This window comes from Typha latifolia, chromosome 1 (genome assembly GCF_019914945.1).
Source record: "Typha latifolia isolate L0001 chromosome 1, TyphaL0001v2, whole genome shotgun sequence".
Classification (NCBI taxonomy): Eukaryota; Viridiplantae; Streptophyta; class Magnoliopsida; order Poales; family Typhaceae; genus Typha; species Typha latifolia.
In genome coordinates, this window is record NC_133086.1 from 23,132,185 (window position 1) to 23,144,122 (window position 11,938).

Below are 11,938 nucleotides of genomic sequence, written 5' to 3' on the forward strand. Positions count from 1 at the left end.
ATCCGTACAATTCATTTTCTTCAAGCCAAAGAGTTTATATTCTCAACAATAGACCAAGGACGCGAACTTAATTACCCCAATAATTCATTGCAATATTTCTCCAAAGTCTTTGTTGCCATCTAACAATGTGGAGATTCAAAAAAAAAAAAAATCTAATAATGTAGAGATTGTTATATTGACTTCCATTCTACTGTAGACTCAAGTCTATGAAAAAAATTCATCTCCTAAATCCGCTGCCCATCCAAATTAGCTATAAATAGAAGCCAAACTTCCAATGTTGCTCATATCTCAATCGTCCACCACTCTCTGGAGTCAATCAAATCCTTTAGTTATATATCATGGCATCCCAAAAGCTCTTCAGGGAGTACATCGGAGCTGGACGCGAGCATGTCCGGCTCTCCGATGTTCCCATAGTTGAAAACGTTGATTTCCACTTCATCCTCGCATTTGCCATAGATTACACTAAAACCCCTCCCCATGAGCCAACCGATGGCATTTTCGACGCCTTCTTTTTCAACGAGTACATCACCGCAAAAGACGTTGCCGACTTTAAAGATCGCCACCCGAAAGTTAAGGTTGCCCTAAGCCTCGGCGGCGCTGAAATCCCCCATGGTGGCACCAAAACCGCTGTCTCCTTCGCTCCATCTTCAGTAGATACTTGGGTCAACAACGCCGTCGCGTCGCTAACCAGCGTGATAAAAAATTACCATATCGACGGCATCGACATCAACTACGAGTCTTTTCAAACCAGCACCGACATGTTCGCCGAATGCATCGGGCGGCTGATCACTAAGTTGAAGACGAATGGAGTGATCTCATTTGCTTCCATTGCTCCATATAAATGGACAAATAACTTTTACAAAGCTCTATGGCCTAGGTATGAAGATTTTATAGACTATGTCAACTACCAGTTCTATGCGGTTGATAAGAACGCAAACGAGCAAACATACTTGGACGACTACAACGCTGAAAGGCTCACGTATGGAACGAAGCTTTTGGCTGGCCTTGCTTCTGGAACTGCAAATGCAATTTCGCCGGATGTTGCAATTCGAGCTTGTAGGACGCTGCACAATGAAGGGAAGCTTCTTGGAATCTTTATATGGTCTGCCAATAACTCCAGGGCACGACGGTTCACATTTGAGTACCAAGCCCAGAATATATTGGCTTAAACCTCGATCATAATTAATACTGATGGGGCTTGGGGATTCTGAATCTATATATATATATATATGATGTATAACTGTAGTTTATTGGCAAAAGAATCAGTGTGACGTGTGCTGCCAATAAACTACTAAATAAGATCCGAATAAATATGAATGAAATACATCGTCAGCTTCTACGTGTGACTTTTCCAGTTTAGTTCGTTTCTATCCAGGCAAATGAAATTTGCATGAAAGAAGAAGAGATTTCATTTGCTTTACATATGTCAAATAAAATTTAAAGAGTCGTGCCAAAATGGTTCATAATAAAAGTCCAGCTAAAAGAGCAGAGGCGGTGGCTTGCAACAACTCAAGTTTCTAATATGTTCTTACGTGCAGATCGAAACTGCAAGCTTTCCATCTATAAAAGTACTAGTTAAGTGAGCAATTGACATACACCACTAGTCATCTGTTGGAAACCAACCTTAGATTTGCTATATATTTTGCGATTTTCGTCCATTATTTCCTTGATGGTAAGTTCATGTGCTTAAAACCAACTTACTTAGTACCTCAGAAAACCTAAAGTAGTAGCTCATTAATGGAGTTATATATATGTATCCTTCTCTACACTATCAAGTATCAACAAGCAGAGAAGAAGACAGATAGGAGAAGCAGCTAAGCTAGCTAGTAAAAGTTGAGACATCACCAATGAAGGAATTCTATGTGTTCATTAAGATATATCTTCCAAGAAAACTCAACATCATGCCAAACATTCATCATGACGAGGGGTTGCTACACCAAATCTGCGTGCAGTAATGCAATCACAGTTATGCCGAATCCTTCTGGTGTTGCTGATATTCCTTCTTCAAATGATCTTCGCCGACGAGATGGTAGCTCTACTGCTGGGTGTAATGTGTGAGAGATCTGCTCATGAACTTTTGGTTTGGTGAATAAATTTTCTCTACTAACAATGGAAGTTATTAGTAATATTTATTCTTGTTTTATGCTTGGTAAGATATATATGAGATTTTTGGGTCTTTTTGCAAATCGCCGCCTGCATTATGAAATATTTACAAATAAACTCCTCTTTACTCAATTATTTTGCAAAAGCCTACCACCTTTAGTTTAGAAGTAAAATGCTCAACTTTCTTTCCCACTCTTCAACAATTACATATGAAAAAGATCCCATCATCTGATGTAACCAATACCGAATAGGATTCGATCAGGCAAAAGAAAACACTTTTACGTGTAGAGTTGTAAGTGAACTATTGGTGACGAAACTGTGGTCCCTATTCTGCTCCCAATCACATCCTCTTGTGGATCCAGTGGGACAAGACAACCATAAAAAGAATTCGACCCGCATTATACGTATTCCTACGAGAATATCCTGCTAATTCCCATATTTAATCTATCACTCTCCTTAATATTAATCTTAATCTTAATCTTAATCATAATCACACATGCCGTACTTATATACTAAGGTTAATCACTCATCACAGTGGAAACAAATGGCCAACAATGGTCGTAAAGTTAGAGCGCACTCACGAGCTCACGTTGGCCACTACATAAACAATACATAGGATCCTCTGCTCCTCAGGTCGTAGGAATATCCACATTCTAGAGATCTATCTATTAAGAGATTCTTTAATTAACGTATTCGTCCGGCTAAGAATATCTTGATTTTTTTTTAAAATGCTTAGAATCTTTTGATTGCTGCCGGTCACTCGATCCCACTATTAGATAAGATATAAGGAACTGGTCAACACCCTATCCACAGTGATACGCTATTTGATCTCCATCTTGACGAGTTGTCGTTTGGCCTTCTTCTACCTCTAATTTCAAAACTTTTCTCACATAAATATATATATATATATATATATATATATATATATATGTATGTATACTAACCTCCTTCCGCTTAACAAGGCAGAGATCCAAGGCAAGGACTAATACTTCCATGGCTAGGCTACTACTCTATTCTCTGTCTAATTCTGAAGATTGCAGTGGAGTTTTCTACTTGATTTGGGCGATGTTAGCGTGGGTTTGTTTGCTATCAATGGCTATATTTGGTTGTGGCCAGGATCGGGATAGAGCTGGGGATGGAGGCAGTAACGTAGTGTATTATAGCAGTGATGGTCGAACTACTACTACTACTACTAATAATGCGAAGGGTGGTGGTGGAGAAAATGGTGGAGGTGGTGGCTGTGGAGTTGGTTGTGGTGGCTGTGGAGGTGGTTGTGGTTGAGAGTTTTGTTTTACAGGTGTGTTTACTTTACAACTTATTAGTCTAAGTAAGTTCGCTTGAGCAAAGATGTATCTCTGAAGAATGGAACTTTTGGGCTAATTTCCAATGGAGTTTGTTTAGTTTCTGGCTTAGTTTTACCTTTGTTTGGTCTCAGGCATTCTTCTATTTTGAGCTACAATCTACACGAGAATTAGATATTAAATGGTCAAATGGCTTCTTCTTTTTTTTTCTTTTTTCTTTTTTGGCTTTGTAAGTATCCGCTGCCTTTTATTTTGATAATGCTACCCAATAAATTAAGAGTCACACATCAAAACGAGATTAATTGCATCGCTTCTTAGTTCTTCCACTACGAATTGCTTTAAAACGTGAAGTGATTCAAATTGCGACGGCCAACTAAAAAAGTAGCCAGATCTTTATTCTTTCAACTTTTTGACCTGATCCAATGCACATATCCTCAAATGCCAGATTGAGCACGGCAGTGGACCTTGTCTTAGAAACGTACAAAATTGATCACATCTCAACGTGATTTGCCTGATCAGAGAAACACTTGTCCTTCTAATAGAAGCATAAGGTGAGATATCTCCGGTCACATAACTGGCAACAAAAGTTCCCAGAAGTTTGCAGTATTTGTGTTTTGATGCGATATACTAATTTTATCGATCTATACTAATTTCTGTGTATACAAGAAAATAATAATAAGACCACTATGATTTGCGAACAAAGTAAACAAGCGAGAAGTTATATTTTTCTTTTAATCGCCTAGGTGCTGCAGTGAAGCCTAAGCCACGAAATAGTGTTGTATATTATGTTAGTGGTGGTGCAGCCTCAAGCTACTCAGGCCAAGGAGGATATGGCGGTCAGACCGCGGTGGGTGTTGTCGCTGATTTGGCAATCCATGCCATTCTGATAACCGTAATAAAATAAGATAGTGACAATAATAGTGACGGTGATGTTGATGCTAAAGTTACCAGTATAATGGGTGATGATGATACTATCATTACTATTACTGTGGTGGCGGCGGTGACCGTGGTAGTTTTTGTGTTATGATTTAAATGCGAGGTCTAATTTCATTAGGGGATAAAGAATAATTTGTGAAAGAATTGATGAAAAGCCAAGAGAGCGATTTCTATTTATGCAGCGTACATGCCTCTTTGTTCTTTTTATCATCTATAATGTTTGAAATTTTTCTGAAAGCTTAACTAGGCCTGAAGGATAATTCTTTCTGTTGCTCCTATTCTTAATTGCCGTAAGATAACAACAAAAACCAATATTATAATACTTAGGACCCCTAAAAATTGAAGATCCCTTAATGAGCAGCATTGACTGGATGGCACGTTGGCATGAAAAAAATTCCTAAAATAAAAAGAAGAAAAGACTCTCTCAATTCAAGTGCAACATCATCTCTCGTCCCGGTAAAATTGCCTTCTGAATGAGTTTTCTTAATAAAACTAAAACGAGTTTTATGAGAACTGGCCGGTTTTCCCAACATGATTGGCCTTTTATACTAACCAATTGGATAAAAAATAATTAAGTTTATTTTAACAGGATTAAAATAAGTTATATATAGCTTCGTGCATGAATTATAACCAAGTTATATATAAAATGAATTAGTTGGCGTTGACCTTTAACTTCTATCATGCAACTAAAGAATTATAAATAAAAACTAACGAAGTATTGCTTGTATACCCGAAGACTTCTGCCATTCACGAGTAAAATATATATAGATCTCCTTGCGATCAATTCAAAGCGTAGGAAAATGGCTCGAATATTGTTGATAGAATTCGTTAGCAATCACAATGAAATCAGTACCATATGGGTATTCTCAAATGTTCTTTCGATGCTTACCATCGTTGCCGCGACTCTATCCATCATGGCTATAGCCATCTTCAACTGCGGCCACAAGCGCCACGACCCTAATCGGAAGAACAACGTCGTCTACGGCGGCGGCGGCGTTCCGAGCAATCCCAATCCCCATGGTCATGTTAAGAAGAACAACAAACACGCAGGTGATGGCGCCGGTCTGGCCGCCGGTATTGTGCTTGAGGAGGCACTTAGTGATGGTGGTGAAGGTGAAGATGACGGTGATAGTAGTAGTAGCAGTAGTAATGCTGGTGGTTGGTACGATGAAGGCAACGAAGATGATGGTGGCTCGAACAGTGGAGGCGACGACGATGGTGGCGGCGGCGGTGGTTGCGGTGGAGATGATGGAGGCGATGGTGGCGGCAGCGGCGACTAAGGAGGATCCGTAATTTCTGTTTATGTTAATAAGTTTTACAAAGACTTGAAATTTTTTGTTTGTTCTGGTTCATCTATTGACTATATATATATATATATATATAGGCGTTGACTTGATACGTGTATACATACACATACCTATATGATCTTAGCATTGGAAGATGGCGAGGTTATATATATATACGTGCACGTGAATATGTTTATTATTTGTTAAACGATCAAAACTATGGCGTCATTCTTTGTTTTGTCTTATTTTTTTTAAATGTCTTGCTTTCATCTGTAAAACAAAAAATGAAATGTGTTGTTTATTATCAACTAATATTGATATGCTTGTCATTATGTGTAACTCACGGCCTAAGCTCCTGTTTCACTGGCACCAACCCCAGTGCTCTGCTAGAGTTAGGTCGCTATTTTCTCTCCCTCCAGTGAGGGGCTTTCATGCCGTCCTTCCCTCCTCTTTGCTCTAATCGGGTGTTAGGAGAGGGGAGAGGTTACTTTTCCTCTAAAGATTTCTTTCTCCCCTTCGTTTCTCTTCCTTTTTTTTCTTCCCTCCTCGTCGGCCTCAAGTATGTCGGCCTCTTGAGCAACTAGGTGAGTGGGTAGTGATACTGAGCCGCCTAAGCCAAGCCCGCACCTCCTTCTCCAACACCGCCTCTCCTTCACCTCCAACTCCGTTAGCATCCTCCCTCTCCATCGAAATCTCGTTTTCTCTAAGTGGCACAACCTCCAACCCAACCGTCCCCAACCTCCGGTCATTGTTTCTGATAGCTTTTTGACTTTTCCATCCATTGTTCTCTCCAACCTCTCGCTACTTTGTCACTTACCCCCGTCTCGTGTTGCGGTGGTCATTGACTCCTCAGATTTGCCAGAGCTTTAGGCAACAATCATAGTCAACCTCCCTCTGTCACTGTCGCCCTCCCCCTCCTCCCCAAGCCTCCTTTGTTATAGTTGCTAACATGTGGTGGATCTGCTGTGGTCGTCGGTGGGTGGTTGCCTCGCCGTCTTGTTGTGGACTTGCTATCATGACTAGTCGTTGTTGAGTGCGTGTAGTCTTATGATTACTCTTGATGGCTTGGCTAAAACTACTGTGATGATTTGTTTGGTTGGTTTTGTTGGGTTGGTCGGTCTATGCGTGTTGGATCTATTTTGATTGTGAAGATTTATTGGACGCTGATCTTTAATGAGATACGCTTTGAGTCTAAATTTTTTGGAACTGTTTTTCCTTTGCAGAGCTGCCTTAGGCCATGAGGGTGGCTTATTTTATGGTCGATGCCCTATCCTCTCCATGTTATTTTATTTGCATACATACTTATTCTTTTACAAGCTAATACCCTAATTTAAATGTTGGAGTGCACCGGGCTCTTGCTCTATTTTTGGCTCTATATTTGAAGCCTTTTTTTGGCTTCAAATATGGAGCTACGTTTAGAGATGCTCTTAGAGCCTAGCACACTCAATGCTTTCGAGCCCTATTTTTAATTATTTATTAGTAATTAGAGCTGGGCTCTGAAAATTTCCCTCAAACTCCAAATTTAAAGCTACACCTTGGCCGCGAGCCCATTGAAGCAAACCGGGTTCCAAATCCCAATTAAAGATGCTCTAATGGGTCCCATTATTTTTAGGATCCAATTTTCGAATATAAAAACTTAATAAAATTATATTAAAGTTATTATTTACATTATATCTACATATGAAAACTCAATTTGGGCCGGTGCATGCAATTTTGTTCCTACTCGTATTATAAACTTACAAATTATAACTTATAATATGTTATTAGGAGTTCGGAGTCCCAAATAATTAGACAACGTAGAACGTGACGAGGATGATAGGTCTCTGAGATGATTAAAAATACTTAGGCCTTGAGTTGAACCGGTTCCGTAGCCACTAGTTCTGGTTCTGTAGCCACCGGTTTCGATTCGGTAGCCACCTTCCCTTTTTTGACTGTATCCACATTCTTCCGATGAACCTTCGACTTAAAAATGAATATTGCTTCTTCTACAAATTTTCTGTCTTTTTTTTTTTAAAGAAAGCACGTTCATCCAGATCTTTAATTTTATTTAAATCAATTGACAAGATCTCTTTATCCTCGCGATCAGGATCAATATTCAATTGCATAGCTCTAACTTTTTTTATCATTTTCTAATTTAATGTAAGGAATATAATTTTTAATATAATTTTTATTTGATGTATTTCATGTTTGATGTATTTCATGTTTAATATATTTCATGTTTAATGTATTTCATATCTAATATATTTTAATATTTTATATTTATATTGAGAATGATTTTAAGTAATTATATTTTAGGACACATAATTTATTAAACTCATTTTTATAAATAATAAAAAATTTAAAATTTAAATTAACTTAAAAATAATTTAATATTATCATCATTTTAAAGATCTCGATAAGACCTTTCTAATGGTATTATTTTTGTTAAAAACTTATTAGTAAAATTAATTATATACTCAGTTTAATTAACTAAATTATTTAATAAAGGATACAAATAAAATTAAAATTATTAAATATAATAATTATCGAGCAATTTTGGTATTTTTAAAAAGCTAAAAAGATAAATAGAGCCGAGCTCCATTTTTATGGTGGAACTCTAAATTTAGAGCTAACTTTAGCCCGATATTTAGAACTTTGGCTCCAAATCTAGAGGTATACATTGGAGATGCTCCTGATATTTCGACTTTTCTATCTTCATTTGACAGCAACCTATTCTGGGTCTTTGCAGCAAGTTGTCAAATTTTAATGTGAAAGAAGGCTCGGTCAAATATTCTCTTTGAAGACTTCTTTTATATACACGCATACGCATTTGAATAATTAATTTCCATTTAGATCCTTTACAAGTGCCAGGAAATTCTTAAGAGAAGACGACTTATCAAGGCGTAGACTTGATCCCGTTTATATATCCATATAACATACATGATCTAAGAAATGGGATAATGGCCAGGCTAGTAGCGGTGTTGCTTGACAATGGCAATGGAAAAAACTCCACCTCTCAGCCCTCAGAAATCTTGTTTTTGATCTGCATGGTGGCGGCAACGATCTCAATTATGGCTGTAGTTATCTTTAACTGTGGCAGTAGCAGGAAGCCTAAGCCAAGAAACAACGTTGCGTATTATGGTAGTGCTCCTACCGACGGAGCCACTAGAGGCGGCGGTGCCGGCGGCGGCATGGGTGTTGGTCTCGGCCTCGCCGGAGGTCTTGCAGTCGGTGCGACAATCAGCGCTGCAGATAGCGGAGGCGGTGGCTGTGGAGGTGGAGGTGGATGTGGCGGCGGCGGCGGTTGTGGTGGTGGCGGCTGTTAAATTAAGATTATATATGCAAATTAATGTGTTTATTATATACTCCAATAAAAATTGATGCTTGGCATTGTGTGTAACTTCTGGCCTGGAGGAGATAAAGGACGGTCATATAATACATACTGTGATTCATTCGTTTTGGAGTATCTAAGTTTTAAGTTCTTCACAGCTCACACTATAATAGTTCTAGGTGTACATGAATGTTTTGTTCACATGAAAAATAAAAGTTGCTATCTCAAAAATCTCATAGCAACCTTATGATTCTGACAAAAATGAAGTTAGAGAAGTTTTTGACTATTTTATGTCTCTCAATTATTTTTATTATATGTCTATTTTATTTCAGAATTTAAATATAAGATCAGGTGAGTTATAACATAGAAGATGATCGAATTAATCACTTAAAATTTTATAATTTTTCTTTTAATACAGATTGCTGACTAGATCACCGACTTAACTAATCATTCAAATTTCATCAATTTAATTATAAAAAGATATAAACACACTTATATTCTTGTTTGCACCCATTTTTTTTTTCTTTAATTAAGGGTATATATGCCTTGAAGAATAATTTCAAAGCATCAATACAAAATCATGGGTTCTAAAGGTATAAGAATACAAGAAAATAAGAAACTTTAAGAGGTATGCATAAAACAAAAAAAAAAGAACCTTCAATAGAATAGAATTCCAAATTGTGGCAACGGGCTATATGTAATCAGTGTGCTTCTTCTATAAATATTAAATATGTAGAATATTACAGTCATCGTATAGAAAATATCTTTACCTTCCCGACGACTCGATCATTAACTTGGCTAATTGGATCGCACATCAGCTCCAACAAATATCTTCCTCTTCACGGCATGACTTCATTAACTGCAATTACTTCTTATAGACCTCTTCATACAAATATTAATTACAACTCCTTTTCTTTTTCTTTTTCTTTTTTTAGTCAAATACTAGCTATCAGATTAAATTTCTATGAAATTCTTGAGAACATCACCGTTTAACCGATGGTTGACTTGACCCTTGTATATATATACACACACACATCCATGATCTAAGGATTGGAATGATGGCGAGGTTAATTGCTGGGTTGGTTAGCAATGGATTCCGAGGCGACTCCACATCTCAACTCTCGGGAATCCTCCTCTTGATCGGCATGGTTGCGGCGGCGATCTCAATTGTGGCCGTCGTTATCTTCAATTGCGGCAGCACCAACAAGTCTAAGAATATAAGAAGGCCAAGAAATAACGTTGCATATTATGGTACTGCTCCTAACTATGGAGGCACTGGAGGCGGCGGTGGCGGTGGCGGTGGTCTTGCAGTTGGAGCCGGCGTCGGCCTCGCTGCAGGTCTTGCTGTCGGTGTGGCGATTAGTGCTGCGGATAGCGGTGGAGGCGATGCTGGCGGCTGTGGCGGTGGATGTGGCGGTGGATGTGGCGGCGGTTGTGGCGGCTAAATTACAGCAATTTTCTATATGTGAATGTGTTAAACCAAATCTTATTATTTCTTCGTGTGTAAGTAATAAATGTCTTGGTTTGGGGATTGTGGCTTTGGGAATATATTTAGAGACTTTGTTTTGGTGCTGAAATAGCTCCATTGTTTTAACCGTTTGCTTCTCCTTTTATGAAAAAAAAAAATGTAAATCTTCTGCATATTTATATTCAAATTGTTGGCTTGTTTGGTGTGGAGTTTTTATTTATTTTCTTCAAAAATAATTATTAGATTGGCACAAGCTGAAGGCCAAAACCCATAGGATTATAACATAACCGGGCTTTGATATTAAGGCCCATCTGACAATTTACCACGGCCCATTTTGTCCGGTGGACTTCTGATAGCTAGTAGATCCATGTCAACCTAGAGCTGACCTACTCTTCTTAAGCCACCTTCAATTATTGGACTATTATATTATTACTTCTATTTCATACTTGAGTTATAAAATAAATAAAAGAATTAAACTACTGTAATCATGTTTTCGAGTTGTCTTCGTCTGGTTGTTAAGATAAGATGCCACGTGGAATCATATTAAGACGCCAACGCTATCAAATCCTTAGGCATTAAGTAATGGATGAGTATCCGTTTCCCAAACCGCCAACCACAACGTACATATCTTCGCAACTCCACCGATTTAACTTAAATATCTCAACAGGCAGCAGCTAACTCTCAACAACCGGCTGTATTAATTTCTTACAACCTGTCGTTTTTCGCATGATTCGAACGGATTGCGCACAAGGGTCCCTCTTTCTAAACGCAGTCGAAGTAAACGAACTAGGGGTAAAACCGGTAGGATAAATTCCGACGCAACCTGCTACTATCCTATCCGACTCAGATCAGATTTAGATAAAAAAAAAATTATTCGATTTGGATACGAATTCGGATAGAGATAGAATTTTTAAAAAAAATTCGGATATGAAGTCGAATATATTTTTCGGATTCGGATATAGATATCGGATATCCGTTTACCCGCATATTTTTTTAAATGATTTACAGTTTTTAGTTTACTTATTTAAATAGTAAATATTAATATTGTTACTAAGAATACATTATATATTATTTATAGAGATTAATTTCTCTAATTTTATATATTTGACATACAAAAAAATTATTTGTTATAAAACTCTTAATAATTTTGTGTTAATTATATCTAAATAAAATATTATAATTATTTTAAATTCAATTAATATTCGTTTAAAATTCGATTCTCTATCCGAAAATTATTTATATTTATTTAAAATATAATTTTAAATTTTACTATCTGTTTAATATCCGTAAATTCGAATCCATATCAGTTCTCACCCCCTAAAACGAACGTATCTCTATTCTTAATCATCGGTCGTCGCCAAAAGTCTCGACGTTTGACGTCATCGCCTTTGAACGTCCCAAGTAAGTTTCAAAGAATAAGACCAAAGACACTCGATAAATATGGCACCGAAGTCCCAAAGAGCCAGGTGGAAAGTGTAAAAGTCTCTGTTATGGTAATGGAAACTTGGGCAAGCGATGGGTTTGGAGGTGAAGC

The 11,938-nt window shown here is 37.6% G+C and overlaps 1 protein-coding gene across 1 annotated transcript; it reads left to right on the forward strand.

Moving 5' to 3' along the window:
- Positions 1-338: 338 nt before the first annotated feature.
- On the forward strand, positions 339-1,169 carry LOC140799616 (chitinase 2-like). Its single transcript, XM_073154038.1, has one exon. It carries the CDS (start codon positions 339-341, stop codon positions 1,167-1,169), a length of 831 nt encoding a protein of 276 aa, XP_073010139.1.
- Positions 1,170-11,938: the final 10,769 nt, after the last annotated feature.

What these genes read in the sequence shown, in the direction of transcription:
- LOC140799616 (XM_073154038.1), top strand. Translation starts at nt 339, where the DNA reads ATGGCATCCCAAAAGCTCTTCAGGGAGTACATCGGAGCTGGACGCGAG.